This window comes from Oncorhynchus clarkii, chromosome 13 (assembly GCF_045791955.1).
Source record: "Oncorhynchus clarkii lewisi isolate Uvic-CL-2024 chromosome 13, UVic_Ocla_1.0, whole genome shotgun sequence".
Classification (NCBI taxonomy): Eukaryota; Metazoa; Chordata; class Actinopteri; order Salmoniformes; family Salmonidae; genus Oncorhynchus; species Oncorhynchus clarkii.
The window spans coordinates 57,630,138-57,647,670 of NC_092159.1; the positions used below are offsets into that span (position 1 = coordinate 57,630,138).

General features: G+C 45.9%; 1 protein-coding gene across 1 annotated transcript; it reads right to left on the minus strand.

The window, feature by feature from the left end:
- Positions 1-3,075: 3,075 nt before the first annotated feature.
- Positions 3,076-15,442, minus strand: LOC139423601 (ras-related protein Rab-26-like). Its single transcript, XM_071175187.1, has 5 exons — positions 15,359-15,442; positions 11,648-11,713; positions 10,542-10,598; positions 4,757-4,833; positions 3,076-3,175 (listed from the first exon to the last, which is right to left on the minus strand). Exons 1-5 carry the CDS (start codon positions 15,440-15,442, stop codon positions 3,076-3,078), a joined length of 384 nt encoding a protein of 127 aa, XP_071031288.1.
- Positions 15,443-17,533: the final 2,091 nt, after the last annotated feature.

A 17,533-nucleotide genomic window follows, 5' to 3' on the forward strand; every position in this document is an offset into this window, starting at 1 on the left:
AGGGTTAACATGGTTGGACAGTAATAGGGTTAACATGGTCAGACAATCATAGGGTTAACAGGGTCAGACAGTAATAGGGTTAACAGGGTCAGACGGTAATAGGGTTAACATGGTCAGACAGTCATAGGGTTAACATGGTTGGACAGTAATAGGGTTAACATGGTCGGACAGTAATAGGGCTAACAGGGTCAGACAGTCAAAGGGTTAACAGGGTCAGACAGTAATAGGGTTAACAGGGTCAGACAGTCATAGGGTTAACAGGGCCAGACAGTCATAGGGTTAACAGGGTCAGACATTCAGGGTTAACAGGGTCAGACAGTCATAGGGTTAACAGGGTCAGACAGTCATAGGGTTAACAGGGTCAGACAGTCATGGTCAGACAGTCATATTGGGTCAGACAGTCATAGGGTCAGACAGTCATAGGGTTAACATGGTCATACAGTGATAGGGTTAACACGGTCAGACAGTCATAGGGTTAACATGGTCAGACAGTCATAGGGTTAACAGGGTCAGACAATCATAGGGTTAACAGGGTCAGACAGTCATAGGGTTAACATGGTCAGACAATCATAGGGTTAACAGGGTCAGACAGTAATAGGGTTAACATGGTCAGACAGTCATAGGGTTAACATGGTCAGACAGTCATAGGGTTAACATGGTTGGACAGTAATATGGTTAACATGGTCAGACAATCATAGGGTTAACAGGGTCAGACAGTCATAGGGTTAACATGGTCAGACAATCATAGGGTTAACAGGGTCAGACAGTAATAGGGTTAACAGGGTCAGACAATCATAGGGTTAACAGGGTCAGACAGTCATAGGGTTAACATGGTCAGACAGTCATAGGGTTAACATGGTTGGACAGTAATAGGGTTAACATGGTCAGACAATCATAGGGTTAACAGGGTCAGACAGTAATAGGGTTAACAGGGTCAGACGGTAATAGGGTTAACATGGTCAGACAGTCATAGGGTTAACATGGTTGGACAGTAATAGGGTTAACATGGTCGGACAGTAATAGGGCTAACAGGGTCAGACAGTCAAAGGGTTAACAGGGTCAGACAGTAATAGGGTTAACAGGGTCAGACAGTCATAGGGTTAACATGGCCAGACAGTCATAGGGTTAACAGGGTCAGACATTCAGGGTTAACAGGGTCAGACAGTCATAGGGTTAACAGGGTCAGACAGTCATAGGGTTAACAGGGTCAGACAGTCATGGTCAGACAGTCATATTGGGTCAGACAGTCATAGGGTCAGACAGTCATAGGGTTAACATGGTCATACAGTGATAGGGTTAACACGGTCAGACAGTCATAGGGTTAACATGGTCAGACAGTCATAGGGTTAACATGGTCAGACAGTAATAGGGTTAACAGGGTCAGACAGTCATAGGGTTAACAGGGTCAGACAGTCATAGGGTTAACATGGTCAGACAGTAATAGGGTTAACAGGGTCAGACAGTCATAGGGTTAACATGGTCAGACAGTCATAGGGTTAACAGGGTCAGACAGTCATAGGGTTAACAGGGTCAGACAGTCATAGGGTTAACAGGGTCAGACAGTCATAGGGTTAACAGGGTCAGACAGTCATGGTCAGACAGTCATAGGGTTAACAGGGTCAGACAGTCATGATCAGACAATCATAGTGTTAACATGGTCAGACAATCATAGGGTTAACAGGGTCAGACAGTCATAGGGTTAACAGGGTCAGACAGTCATAGGGTTAACAGGGTCAGACAGTCATAGGGTTAACAGGGTCAGACAGTCATGGTCAGACAGGCATAGTGGGTCAGACAGTCATAGGGTCAGACAGTCATAGGGTTAACATGGGCATACAGTGATAGGGTTAACACGGTCAGACAGTCATAGGGTTAACAGGGTCAGACAGTCATGGTCAGACAGTCATAGTGGATCAGACAGTCAAAGGATTAACAGGGTCAGACAGTCATAGGATTAACAGGGTCAGGCAGCCAAAGGGTTAACAGGGTCAGGCAGCCAAAGGGTTAACAGGTTCAGACAGTCATAGGGTAACATCGTCAGACAGTCATAGAGTTAACAGTGTCAAGACAGTCATGGGGTTAACAGGGTCAGACAGTCATAGGGTTAACATGGTCAGACAGTTATAGGGTTAACAGTGTCTGACAGTCATAGGGTTAACATGGTCAGACAGTCATAGGGTTAACAGTGTCTGACAGTCATAAGGTTAACATGGTCAGACAGTCATAAGGTTAACATGGTCAGACTAGGTTAACATGGTCAGACAGTCATAAGGTTAACAGTGTCAGACAGTCATAGGGTTAACTGTGTCAGACAGCACTGATGGGGTAAGAGTCATGGCTGGATATAGAAGTACATTCACAGATGCAGAAGGAGGTGGAGCAGTGGGTCCAAGAAAACAGGAGGAGAGAAGAGAGAAAGGAGAGGAGAGGAAAGATGGGAGAGAGGTGAAGAGAGAAAGGAGAGGAAAAGAGAAAGGTGAGGAGAGGAGAGATGGGAGAGAGGTGAAGAGAGGAGAGAAGAGAGAAAGGTGAGGAGAGGAGAGATGGTAGAGAGGTGAAGAGAGGAGAGAAGAGAGAAAGGTGAGGAGAGATGGTAGAGAGGTGAAGAGAGGAGAGAAGAGAGAAAGGAGAGGAAAAGAGAAAGGTGAGGAGAGGAGAGATGGGAGAGAGGTGAAGAGAGGAGAGAAGAGAGAAAGGTGAGGAGAGATGGTAGAGAGGTGAAGAGAGGAGAGAAGAGAGAAAGGAGAGGAAAAGAGGGAGGTGAGGAGAGGAGAGATGGGAGAGAGGTGAAGAGAGGAGAGAAGAGAGAAAGGAGAGGAAAAGAGGGAGGTGAGGAGAGAGACGCCTCACAGATAACCTTAGAATATGGACATAATGGATTATTTCAGAGAGCATAGAGGACAAAGGAAAGACAAACTGGGTGGTTAGTGACGTAGGTATATCTCACACATGATCGGCTCTCTATCTCACAGGCTGAGGCCACAGGTAGTCAATAACATCACCTTGTATGAGTGTAACACATCTGATGTGGAGAAGGACACAAGCTATCATGCGCACACACACACACCCAGTGTTCTAACATGCACATCCAGCACTCTTCATCTCCTTGTTGACGTAGTCCTGAAGCTTAAACTTGGGCTCGTTGGGCTCCTTCATAGACCTGTGCTTCAGCTCTCTGAGAGAGAAAGGAAGAGATCAGAAGGGAGGAGTAAAAGAGACAAAGAGATGGAATGGAGTGAGAAGTCGAGTAGGAGGAAGTGGAACAGTGTAAATGAATAGAGAGAGAGAGAGCCAGGGTCTAAGGGCTGAAGGCTAGAGGCCAGGGTCTAGGGACTGAAGGCTAGAAGCCAGGGTCTAGGGAGTGAAGGCTAGAAGCCAGGGTCTAAGGGCTGAAGGCTAGAGGCTAGAGGCCAGGGACTGAAGACTAGAAGCCAGGGTCTAGGGGCTGAAGGCTAGAGGCTAGGGTCTAGTGGCTTAAGGATAGAGGCCAGGGACTGAAGGCCAGAAGCCAGGGACTGAAGGCTAGAGTCCAAGGTCTAGGGGCTGAAGGCTAAAGACCCGGGACTAGAGGCTAAAGGCTAGAGGGCAGGGACAAGGGCCTAAACACTAGAGACTAAAGGCTAGAGTCCAGGGACAAGGGGCTAAAGGCTAGAAGCCAGGGACAAGGGGCTAAAGCCTAGAGGCCAGGGACAAGGGGCTAAAGCCTAGAGGCCAGGGACAAGGGGCTAAAGGCTAGAGACCAGGGACAAGGGGCTAAAGCCTAGAGGCCAGGGACAAGGGGCTAAAGGCTAGAGGCCAGGGACAAGGGGCTAAAGGCTAGAGGCCAGGGACAAGGGGCTAAAGGCTAGAGGCCAGGGACAAGGGGCTAAAGGCTAGAGGCCAGGGACAAGGGGCTAAAGGCTAGAGGCCAGGGACAAGGGGCTAAAGGCTAGAGGCCAGGGACAAGGGGCTAAAGTCTAGAGGCCAGGGACAAGGGGCTAAAGGCTAGAGTCCAGGGACAAGGGGCTAAAGGCTAGAGGCCAGGGACAAGGGGCTAAAGGCTAGAGGCCAGGGGACTAAAGTCTAGAGGCCAGGGACAAGGGGCTAAAGTCTAGAGGCCAGGGACAAGGGGCTAAAGGCTAGAGGCCAGGGACAAGGGGCTAAAGGCTAGAGGCCAGGGACAAGGGGCTAAAGGCTAGAGGCCAGGGACAAGGGGCTAAAGGCTAGAGGCCAGGGACAAGGGGCTAAAGGCTAGAGGCCAGGGACAAGGGGCTAAAGGCTAGAGGCCAGGGGACTAAAGTCTAGAGGCCAGGGACAAGGGGATAAAGGCTAGAGCCCAGGGACAAGGGGCTAAAGGCTAGAGGCCAGGGACAAGGGGCTAAAGGCTAGAGGCCAGGGGGCTAAAGTCTAGAGGCCAGGGACAAGGGGATAAAGGCTAGAGGCCAGGGGGCTAAAGTCTAGAGGCCAGGGACAAGGGGATAAAGGCTAGGGACTAGGGACAAGGGGCTAAAGGCTAGAGGCCAGGGGCTAAAGACTAGAGGCCAGGGACAAGGGGATAAAGGCCAGAGGCCAGGGACAAGGGGCTAAAGACTAGAGGCCAGGGACAAGGGGCTAAAGACTAGAGGCCAGGGGACTAAAGTCTAGAGGCCAGGGACAAGGGGCTAAAGACTAGAGGCCAGGGACAAGGGGCTAAAGACTAGAGGCCAGGGACAAGGGGCTAAAGGCTAGAGGCCAGGGCTTGTTTCTGGACTGGACCCCTGTGTAGTTTCATACTCACTTGGCCACAGCAGTGAAGGATAACTCCACATTGAGGCCAGACTTTGCACTGGTCTCCATGTATGGAACCCCAAACTCCTGCAGAGAAACAGACAGGCAGGGTATCTTGAGTTGAACACGCCACATTCACATTGTCTTGAGTTTCTTTGTAGCTAGTCTAGAGCACCACATATCCTCCTTGATAGCCTGGGGACAAGGTTACTTTGCTGCTAATGGTAACAGTATTAGAGACCATTGTTGCCCCCTGGCTGGCCAGGGAGTAACAAATGATGTGTGTGTTTTAGGCACAGCAGCTAATGACAAAGAATATTGAGCATAAACCCATATTAACATTCCCCATCAGTACCCAGAAGACACAACAACACAGAGACCCACAGGGAAATAATATAGACACTACAACACATCTGTCCTGGGGTGACTATAGTACTGCTGGGAGTGCACATTCAGAACCATTCCAATGAGCAGATTGGAATACTAGCTATGTGACAAAGAATTCCTCAGGCAGGGTGTGCGTGGGAGATTTGTCTCAGCATCCAGCACCATAGTAATGACTAGGCTAATGTGTTCCTCTCTCCAGGTTTATGCTATCAGCACTAGAGGTATGCACCAGACTGGGTTTAAATACTATTTGAAGTCTATTAAATACTTTGAGCGTTTGCTTTAGCCTGTCTGGAGAGTCGGATGCACGGGGTTTGGAATTTTGAGACCTTCTTATTGGTTCCATTGCGAAAGCAAGCTCAATCAAGCCCATCTAAACTATTTGACATGATTTCAAATAGTAGCTGAACCCAGGTCTGCAAGGCACTTTGATATTTGTATTGTAGCCGTGTTCCACAGCGGTAGTCAGGGGGAATGAGAAAGTGTATTCACATTTCCTGCAACGTTCAAAGTCCTATTTGTCCCAGTATCTGTATTCATCTGAGAGTGCATTGCTGTGAAATTGAGTTAAACTAAACATTCCTCACTGTTGTATTGTATGCATGTGTTTATAGAGAAAATACAAACATATGAAAAATGAGACTAGATGTCCATCCTACAGAAGCATGAAAGAGTCTGTCGATAATATCACGATAGCAGGCCGTGGTGCAACGATCCTTGGTGCAAAGATACTGTACACAGACAGACTACATTTCAGGTTCTATGGTAAAGTAATATCTCATAAACCTGGCCTTTCTTCTTGATATTTATCTTTGATTTTTGCAGACGGTGCATTTTCCTCCCAACAGTGAAAATCAATATGAATTAGATCAATGGACTGAGTCCAATAAAAGACAGAGAGAGAGAGGGTGAGAGAGAGAGAGAGTGAGTGAGTGAGAGTGAGAGAGTGAGAGAGAGTGTGAGAGAGAGAGAGAGTGAGAGAGAGTGTGAGAGAGAGTGAGAGAGAGAGAGTGAGAGAGAGTGAGACATATATACAGTGCCTTGCGAAAGTATTCGGCCCCCTTGAACTTTGCGACCTTTTGCCACATTTCAGGCTTCAAACATAAAGATATAAAACTGTATTTTTTTGTGAAGAATCAACAACAAGTGGGACACAATCATGAAGTGGAATGACATTTATTGGATATTTCAAACTTTTTTAACAAATCAAAAACTGAAAAATTGGGCGTGCAAAATTATTCAGCCCCTTTACTTTCAGTGCAGCAAACTCTCTCCAGAAGTTCAGTGAGGATCTCTGAATGATCCAATGTTGACCTAAATGACTAATGATGATAAATACAATCCACCTGTGTGTAATCAAGTCTCCGTATAAATGCACCTGCACTGTGATAGTCTCAGAGGTCCGTTAAAAGCGCAGAGAGCATCATGAAGAACAAGGAACACACCAGGCAGGTCCGAGATACTGTTGTGAAGAAGTTTAAAGCCGGATTTGGATACAAAAAGATTTCCCAAGCTTTAAACATCCTAAGGAGCACTGTGCAAGCGATAATATTGAAATGGAAGGAGTATCAGACCACTGCAAATTTACCAAGACCTGGCCGTCCCTCTAAACTTTCAGCTCATACAAGGAGAAGACTGATCAGAGATGCAGCCAAGAGGCCCATGATCACTCTGGATGAACTGCAGAGATCTACAGCTGAGGTGGGAGACTGTCCATAGGACAACAATCAGTTGTATACTGCACACATCTGGCCTTTATGGAAGAGTGGCAAGAAGAAAGCCATTTCTTAAAGATATCCATAAAAAGTGTTGTTTAAAGTTTGCCACATGCCACCTGGGAGACACACCAAACATGTGGAAGAAGGTGCTCTGGTCAGAGGAAACCAAAATTGAACTTTTTGGCAACAATGCAAAACGTTATATTTGGCGTAAAAGCAACACAGCTCATCACACTGAACACACCATCCCCACTGTCAAACATGGTGGTGGCAGCATCATGGTTTGGGCCTGCTTTTCTTCAGCAGGGTCAGGGAAGACGGTTAAAATTGATGGGAAGATGGATGGAGCCAAATACAGGACCATTCTGGAAGAAAACCTGATGGAGTCTGCAAAAGACCTGAGACTGGGACGGAGATTTGTCTTCCAACAAGACAATGATCCAAAACATAAAGCAAAATCTACAATGGAATGGTTCAAAAATAAACATATCCAGGTGTTAGAATGGCCAAGTCAAAGTCCAGACCTGAATCCAATCGAGAATCTGTGGAAAGAACTGAAAACTGCTGTTCACAAATGCTCTCCATCCAACCTCACTGAGCTCGAGCTGTTTTGCAAGGAGGAATGGGAAAACATTTCAGTCTCTCGATGTGCAAAACTGATAGAGACATACCCCAAGCGACTTACAGCTGTAATCGCAGCAAAAGGTGGCGCTAGAAAGTATTAACTTAAGGGGGCTGAATAATTTTGCACGCCCAATTTTTCAGTTTTTGATTTGTTAAAAAAGTTTGAAATATCCAATAAATGTCGTTCCACTTCATGATTGTGTCCCACTTGTTGTTGATTCTTCACAAAAAAATACAGTTTTATATCTTTATGTTTGAAGCCTGAAATGTGGCAAAAGGTCGCAAAGTTCAAGGGGGCCGAATACTTTCGCAAGGTACTGTATATATATATATATATAAAGAGACAGATACAGTCGAAAGTTTACATACACTTAGGTTGGAGTCATTAAAACTCGTTTTTCAACTACTCCACAAATTTCTTGTTAACAAACTATAGTTTGTGCATGACACAAGTAATCTTTCCAACAATTGTTTACAGACAGATTATTTCACTTATAATTCACTGTATCACAATTCCAGTGGGTCAGAAGTTTACATACACTAAGTTGACTGTGCCTTTAAAGAGCTTGGAAAATTCCAGAAAATGATGTCATGGCTTTAGAAGCTTCTGTCAGGCTAATTGACATCATTTGAGTCAATTGGAGGTGTACTTGTGGATGTACTTCAAGGCCTACCTTCAAACTCAGTGCCTCTTTGCTTGACATCATGGGAAAATCAAAAGAAATCAGCCAAGACCTCAGAAAAAAAATTGTAGACCTCCACAAGTCTGGTTCAAACGCCTGAAGGTACCACGTTCATCCGTACAAACAATAGTACGCAAGTATAAACACCATGGGACCACGCAGCTGTCATACCGCTCAAGAAGGAGACGTGTTCTGTCTCCTAGAGATGAACATACTTTGGTGCGAAAAGTGCAAATCAATCCCAGAACAACAGCAAAGGACCTTGTGAAGATGCTGGAGGATACAGGTACAAAAGTATCTATATTCACAGTTAACTTCTTTGGGACAGGGGGCAGTATTTTCACGTCCAGATGAAAAGCGTGTCCAAAGTAAACGGCCTGCTACTCAGACCCAGAAGCAAAGATATGCATATTATTAGTAGATTTGGATAGAAAACACTCTGAAGTTTCTAAAACTGTTTGAATCATGTCTGTGAGTATAACATAACTTATTTGGCAGGCGAAACCCAGAGGACAAACATTCAGATTTTAATTTTTTGAGGTCACTCTCTTTTCAATGAGTTTTCATTGGGAATCCAGATTTCTAATCGACTTCCCTGCAGTTCCTATCGCTTCCACTGGATACAGTCTTTAGAAATTGGTTGAGGTTTTTCCTTTGAGAAATGAAGAAGTAACACTGCTCAGAATGAGGGAAGTGTACTCTTTGATAGAGGCGCGTGACCTGAAAAGCTCGCTCCACTTTGTTTTCCTCCGGTATTGAACACAGATCATCCAGTCTTCAATTTTATCAATTATTTACGTTAAAAAACACCTAAAGTTGTATTAGGAAAGTAGTTTGACATGTTTGGACAAAGCTTACAGGTAACTTATGAGACATTTTGTAGTCAGGTTGCGCGACTTGGAACCAGTGTTTCTCTGGATCAAATGCGCCAAATAAATGGACATTTTGGATATATATCGACGGAATTAATCAAACAAAAGGACCATTTGGGGTGTTTATGGGACATATTGGAGTGCCAACAGAAGAAGCTCGTCATAGGTAAGGCATGAATTCTATCTTTTTTCTGCGTTTTGTGTCGCGCCTGCAGGGTTGAAATATGCTTTTCTGTCTTTGTTTACTGCTATCCTCAGATAATAGCATCGCTCGCCGAAAAGCTTTTTGGAAATCTGACACATTGGCTGGATTCACTACAAGTGTAGCTTTCATTTGGTATCTTGAATGTGTGATTTCATGAAAGTTAAAATGTTATAGTAATTTATTTGAATTTGGCGCTCTGCATTTTCACTGGATGTTGGCCAGTTGGGACGCTACTGTCCCGCATATCCGAGAGAGGTTAAACGAGGAAGAGGCTACTGCTCCAAAACCACCTTAAAAAAAAGTCAAACTACGGTTTGCAACTGCACACGGGGACAAAGATCGTATTTTTTGGAGAAATGTCCTCTGGTCTGATGAAACAAAAATAGAACTCTTTGCCCATAATGACCATCGGAAAAAGGGGGAGGTTTGTTAAGCCGAAGAACACCATCCCAACCGTGAAGCACGGGGGTGGCAGCATCATGTTGTGGGGGTGCTTTGCTGCAGGAGGGACTGGTGCACTTCACAAAATAGATGGCATCATGATGAAAGAAAATTATGTGGATATATTGAAGCAACATCTCAAGACATCAGTCAGGAAGTTAAAGCTCAGTTGCAAATGGGTCTTCCAAATGGACAATGACCCCAAGCATACTTCCAAAGTTGTGGCAAAATGGCCTAAGGACAACAAAGTCAAGGTATTGGAGTGGCCGTCATAAAGCCCTGACCTCAATCCTATAGAAAACGTGTGGGCAGAACTGAAAAAGTGTGTACGAGCAAGGAGGCCTACAAACCTGACGCAGTTACACCAAATCTGTCAGGAGGAATGGGCCAAAAATGACCCAACTTATTGTGGGAAGCTTGTGGAAGGCTACCCGAAACATTTGACCCAAGTTAAACTATTTAACGCAATGCTACCAAATACTAATTGAGTGTATGTACACTTCTGACCCACTGGGAATGTGATGAAAGAAATAAAAGCTGAAATAAATCACTCTCTCTACTATTATTCTGACATTTCACATTCTTAAAATAAAGTGGTGATCCGAACTGACCTAAGACAGGAAATTTTCACTAGGATTAAATGTCAGGAACTGTGAAAAACTGAGTTTAAATGTATTTGAGTGTAAACTTCTGACTTCAACTGTAGATACACAGAGGGAGAGATACAGAGAGAGAGATACACAGAGAGAGAGAGATACAGAGAGAGAGAGAGATACACCGAGATAATTGACCGTGGTGTCGTTCACTGTTCGAGTCAATCTGCATCTTCCTCAGTATTAACTCATTTCTTTAAAGTGACACTCACCTTGGCCAGCCTCTCTCCATCCTCTCTCTTCACCACCCTCTGCTGTGTGGCATCAGCCTGGGGAGAGATCAGAAAAAGAAAAGCAAGAGAGAGAGAGAGACCGAAAGAAAGACAGAAAGAGAGAGATGAGAAAGGTAGAGATTCTCTGATACCACCATACCACCACCATGCATGACTAGCCTCAGTCTCACTATCATCAATGCAGGGGCTTGTCTTAAAAATCACCTTGTTCCAGGAGGGTTACGTAATGGAAAACAACACATTCCGTACAGAATATGGGATCAGACCTACAATTCTTAATGAGTCTAGATTATGTGTGAGCATTCTAATGAGGGGATGATTCCCGGTGTGTGGGGACTGTTTAGATTAGACTAAACTTCTGGACCAAGCATCTGTTCCCTGCTCTAGCAGTATGTGGATGGGACTTATTTATAGTAGCAGTGATTTGTTACATCCCTCCTGCATATGTGCTGATCTGGTGTTGTGTCTGCGTTGTTATTTGGCAGCAGATGTGTCAGGGTTAGAAGCAATTCCAGTAGACTAGAGATAACTTTATTGTTCCAATGGACATAGTTTTGAATCAGGAAGTAGACACTGAAGTACTCATAGAACATATACAAGTGAATCCGGACGCCGGGTTACTAAGTATGCTCAGAATGATGCTCAATGTTAAAACCAGAATGATTGCAACCTGCCTACATGTGGTTTTAAAGTACAATAGACCAACACAGCTACTGTATTAGGTCAAAGCTGTGTGTTGGAAAACCTTGGTAGAGCATGGGTGGAGTAGGCATTGTGGTGCTCATGTGAATTTCCTTTCTTTTTGAGCTTCAGAAAAATGCGTATTCTCACTTAAAAAGGTAGATTTAGTGTTTAGTGTTACACTATGAGGATATACTGTGAATAGATCCTCCAAGTCCTGGGCTACGTTTATACTGTACAGTTTATTTGGTTTCTCTGTCTATTGTTTATGGTTGTTGTGTCTGTCTGTTTTCTTTGTGTCTGCCTGTCTGTCTGTCTGTTGTGTCTGTGTTGTGTCTGGGCTGCCGTCTGATGTGGCTGCAGGTGTGTCCGTCTGGGATCAGGCCTAACCCAGGAAACCTCACCTTGTTTCCCAGCAGCATCAGGACCACATCCTGCTGGGCGTAATCATGGATCTCAGTCAGCCAGGCCTGGGGTGGAGATGACGACAAGAGGAGAGACATGATAAGGAAACACTCAGGATACAGAGAGAGCGAGAGGAGAATCACTCAGGATACAGAGAGAGAGAGGAGAGACACTCAGGATACAGAGACAGAGAGGAGAGACACTCAGGATACAGAGAGAGAGAGGAGAGACACTCAGGATACAGAGACAGAGGGGAGAATCACTCGGGATACAGAGAGAGAGAGGAGAGACACTCGAGAAACAGAGAGAGAGAGGAGAGACACTCAGGATACAGAGAGAGAGAGGAGAGACACTCAGGATACAGAGAGAGAGAGGAGAGACACTCAGGATACAGAGAGAGAGAGAGGAGAGACACTCAGGATACAGAGGGAGAGAGGTGAAACACTCAGGATATATATAGAGAGAGGAGAGACACTCAGGATACAGAGAGAGATGAGAATCACTCAGGATACAGAGAGAGAGGAGAGACACTCAGGATACAGAGAGAGAAGAGAGACACTCAGGATATGGAGACAGAGGGGAGAATCACTCAGGATACAGAGAGAGAGAGGAGAGACACTCAGGATACAGAGAGAGAGAGGAGAGACACTCAGGATACAGAGAGAGAGAGGAGAGACACTCAGGATACACAGAGAGAGAGGAGAGACACTCGGGATACAGAGAGAGGAGAAACACTCAGGATACAGAGAGAGAGAGGATAGACACTCAGGATACACAGAGAGAGAGGAGAGACACTCAGGATACACAGAGAGAGAGGAGAGACACTCAGGATACACAGAGAGAGAGGAGAGACACTCAGGATACAGAGAGAGAGAGAGGAGAGACACTCAGGATACAGAGAGAGAGAGAGGAGAGACAGGATACAGAGAGAGAGAGGAGAGAGACACTCAGGATACAGAGAGAGAGAGGAGAGAGACACTCAGGATATAGAGACAGAGAGGAGAGACACTCAGGATACAGAGACAGAGAGGAGAGACACTCAGGATACAGAGAGGGAGAGGAGAGGCACTCAGGATACAGAGACAGAGGGGAGATTCACTCAAGGTACAGAGAGAGAGAGGAGAGACACTCAGGATACAGAGAGAGAGAGGAGAGACACTCAGGATACACAGAGAGAGAGGAGAGACACTCAGGATATATATAGAGAGAGGAGAGACACTCAGGATACAGAGAGAGAGAGGAGAGACACTCAGGATACACAGAGAGAGAGGAGAGACACTCAGGATACAGAGAGAGAGAGGAGGATACACAGAGAGAGAGGAGAGACACTCAGGATACACAGAGCGAGAGGAGAGACACTCAGGATACAGAGAGAGAGGAGAATCACTCAGGATACAGAGAGAGAGAGAGAGAGGAGAGACACTCAGGATACAGAGACAGAGAGGAGAGACACTCGGGATACAGAGAGAGAGAGAGGAGAGACACTCAGGATACAGAGAGAGAGAGGAGAGACACTCAGGATACACACAGAGAGAGGGGAGACACTCATGATACACAGAGAGAGAGGAGAGACACTCAGGACACACATAGAGAGAGGAGAATCACTCAGGATACAGAGAGAGAGGGGAGAGACACTCAGGATACAGAGAGAGAGAGGAGAGACACTCAGGATACACAGAGAGAGAGGAGAGACACTCAGCATACAGAGACATGCCGAGAATCACTCAGGATACAGAGAGAGAGAGGAGACACTCAGGATACAGAGAGAGAGAGAGGAGAGACACTCAGGATATAGAGACAGAGAGGAGAGACACTCAGGATACAGAGAGGAGAGACACTCATGATGCAGAGACAGAGAGGATAATCACTCAGGATACACAGAGAGAGAGGGGAGAATCACTCAGGATACAGAGAGAGAGAGAAGAGACACTGAGGATACAGAGACAGAGAGGAGAGACACTCAGGATACAGAGACAGAGAGGAGAGACACTCAGGATACAGAGACAGAGAGAGAGAGGAGAGACACTCAGGATACAGAGAGAGAGGAGAGACACTCAGGATACAGAGACAGAGAGGAGAGACACTCAGGATACAGAGAGAGAGAGGAGAGACACTCAGGATACAGAGAGAGAGAGGAGAGACACTCAGGATACAGAGACAGAGAGGAGAGACACTCAGGATACAGAGAGAGAGAGGAGAGACACTCAGGATACAGAGACAGAGAGAGAGAGGAGAGACACTCAGGATACAGAGAGAGAGGAGAGACACTCAGGATACAGAGAGAGAGGAGAGACACTCAGGATACAGAGACAGAGGAGAGACACTCAGGATACAGAGAGAGAGAGGAGAGACACTCAGGATACAGAGAGAGAGGGGAGAGACACTCAGGATACAGAGTGAGAGAGGAGAGACACTCAGGATACAGAGAGAGAGAGGAGAGACACTCAGGATACAGAGAGAGAGAGAGAGAGAGAGAGAGAGAGAGAGAGAGAGAGAGAGAGAGGAGAGACACTCAGGATACACAGAGAGAGAGGAGAGACACTCAGGATACAGAGAGAGAGAGGAGAGACAGTCAGGATACAGAGACAGAGAGAGAGAGGAGAGACACTCAGGATACAGAGAGAGAGGAGAGACACTCGGGATACAGAGACAGAGAGGAGAGACACTCAGGATACAGAGAGGGGGAGGAGAGACACTCAGGATACAGAGAGAGAGAGAGGAGAGACACTCAGGATACACAGAGAGAGAGGAGAGACACTCAGGATACACAGAGAGAGAGAGAGAGAGAGAGAGGAGAGACACTCAGGATTCACACAGAGAGAGAGGAGAGACACTCAGGATACAGAGAGAGAGAGAGGAGAGACACTCAGGATACAGAGAGAGAGAGGAGAGACACTCAGGATACAGAGAGAGAGAGAGGAGAGACAGAGGGAGAGAGAGACAGAGGGAGAGTATTGGGCAGAATGAGTACAGTCCAAACAGCATCAGCAGTAATAAACCCCTGTAGAGACAAGGCCTGGACAAGGCATAAGGGAAATAATAAAAAACTTTATTACACACCAGCCCATATAATCACCGTCACCTGGCAACCCAATGCCTCATCATCACAACAACAACAGTAACCCTTCTGACCACTGAGCAGCAAGAAGGCCAGGCCATATATCCATGCCATCGTTAATAGGTTTTTAAATCGACTGGGGCATAGATCCACCCCTCGCCAACATAATATCCCTCATCTCAGCTGTACTCTGTGCAGAGCACCACTATAATGATGCTTAATTGCTCCATCCCAGTGAAAAAGTCCACATTGGCTTTCTGACTGCACCGCAATCAATCCTCCTTTCTGTTAGAACATGGAGACAAGAGTCTGTTTCTCCAAGTTCAGACTCTTCTAATTACATCTGGAGATGACCTGGTGGGTGTACCGATTTAACCCCTCGGTCACATGGAGATGACCTGGTGGGTGTAACGATTTAACCCCCCCCTTTAACCCCTTTAACCCCAGATAGTGGCCTATCTGATAACATCTGTGTCACATACTGATGACCTGTTAGTTAGAGGCCAATAAAGTGCTCATGGAGATGACCTGGTGGGATGTTTCCCCTAAGTACAGATCTAGGATCAGCTTCCTGCTTTCCTAACCTGAACCATTAGTGAGGAAAAGATCAGCGTATTGGGCAAACATGACCCTTCTACCAATAAAGTCTGACGTCAGTGGTCATGTTGGGGGGAAAGAGACTGTTCAATCCATCCATGCCCTCTGGCAGAATAGTGAAGGTGAAGTCAGTGGTCATGTTGGGGGAAAGAGACTGTTCAATCCATCCATGCCCTCTGGCAGAAGAGTGATGAAGGTGAAGTCAGTGGTCATGTTGGGGGGAAAGAGACTGTTCAATCCATCCATGCCCTCTGGCAGAATAGTGAAGGTGAAGTCAGTGGTCATGTTGGGGGAAAGAGACTGTTCAATCCATCCATTCCCTCTGGCAGAATAGTGATGAAGGTGAAGTCAGTGGTCATGTTGGGGGGAAAGAGACTGTTCAATCCAACCATGCACTCTGGCAGAATAGTGATGAAGGTGAAGTCAGTGGTCATATTGGGGGAAAGAGACTGTTCAATCCATCCATGCCCTCTGGCAGAATGGTGATGAAGGTGAAGTCAGTGGTCATGTTGGGGGGAAAGAGACTGTTCATTCCATCCATGCACTCTGGCAGAATAGTGATGAAGGTGAAGTCAGTGGTCATATTGGGGGAAAGAGACTGTTCAATCCATCCATGCCCTCTGGCAGAAGAGTGATGAAGGTGAAGTCAGTGGTCATGTTGGGGGGAAAGAGACTGTTCAATCCATCCATGCCCTCTGGCAGAATAGTGATGAAGGTGAAGTCAGTGGTCATGTTGGGGGGAAAGAGACTGTTCAATCCATCCATGCCCTCTGGCAGAAGAGTGATGAAGGTGAAGTCAGTGGTCATGTTGGGGGGAAAGAGACTGTTCAATCCATCCATGCCCTCTGGCAGAAGAGTGATGAAGGTGAAGTCAGTGGTCATGTTGGGGGGAAAGAGACTGTTCAATCCATCCATGCCCTCTGGCAGAAGAGTGATGAAGGTGAAGTCAGTGGTCATGTTGGGGGAAAGAACGGTGCTCCAGGCAATGCTGACACTTATCCCATCCTTTTCAAAACATCATGAATGTGCAACTAGCTGTACTAGTTTGGGAGAAGAGTGGAGAATCAGGACGTATCCTTTGCCTTAATCTGATGACACACTAGTGTGGAGTTGTCTGGACAACTTTTGTCCAACTGGAGGTGGAGATTCCATCTTCAAAGCCTCTCATTCAACCCCATCATCACCTCTGTAAGGCAATGCCCACATCTGATAGAATAAGGGATGAGGACGCTCTGCAGCCAAATAACCCCCCACCCATCTGCAGCATGTATACACCAGCCCATTGCCACGGCACCCCATCCCCTCACCTGGATCAGCAGCAGAACTGGGTTCAAAATGTTCCAAATACTTAAGATCGATTGAGCTTGCCTTGACACAATTTAACCAACGGAGTAGTCCCAAAACTCCCCCCACTCCAGGCAGGCTAACGCTAACTCAAAGTGTTCTATTACTACAGCATTTGAACCCAGGTCTCAGATCAGCTCCACCTCCAAACCAAGGAAGAAAGCCTGGCTCCCAGGTCTGCCCATCCAGCCACATCTAACACAATGATATCTGAGCCACAATAAAGCACATTTGCATTGGATGGCCAAACTCAAAGCAGATGCCACTGCACAACAACACTATGCTGTGCTGCTCTTTTTCAAATGTTGAAGGTCTGGACTTGTCTGGACTTGGTAAGCTTGCTTTGAAGTTTAATGTTTTACTGTGCCTTTAAACTGTGAAGCTAAAGGATAAAAGATACTTGACTTGATATCTAATCAAACTTCAAGGGATAGTTCAACCAAATGACATATTGGTTTCCTTACTCTGAATCCTGTTTTCTTTGTAATGTGGGTTCACTATCCCTTTAACTATCCGATAAACCTCTGAAACACATCCCACTGGGCAAAAACGGGTTGAATCAATGCTGTTTCCACATCATTTCAACCCACAAATTCAATGTGATGATGTTCAATGAAAGTGGAAAAATGATTTAATCCATGTAAGGGAATTTTGTATTTTTGTCACCCAACTTTGAACCAAAATACAATGACATTGGTGGGATTTCAGGTTGAATTCACGTCATTTGATAACTCAACCAAATGTACATCAACACTAGACGTTGAACTGACCTCTGTTCCCAGTGGGATGCCATTAGTCAGTCACTCATACAGAATAACAGTGATAAAGGTGAAGTCAGTGACTCATTAGAGGACATTGGATGCCATGTCAACACTTTAATGATCCT

What these genes read in the sequence shown, in the direction of transcription:
- LOC139423601 (XM_071175187.1), bottom strand. Translation starts at nt 15,442, where the DNA reads ATGACCACTGACTTCACCTTCACTATTCTGCCAGAGGGCATGGATGGA. An exon ending in TGATGCTGCTGGGAAACAAG is followed by an intron (nt 10,599 to 11,647) that starts GTGAGGTTTCCT and finishes ATCTCTCCCCAG; the next exon opens with GCTGATGCCACACAGCAGAG. An exon ending in TCCTTCACTGCTGTGGCCAA is followed by an intron (nt 3,176 to 4,756) that starts GTGAGTATGAAA and finishes TTTCTCTCTCAG; the next exon opens with AGAGCTGAAGCACAGGTCTA.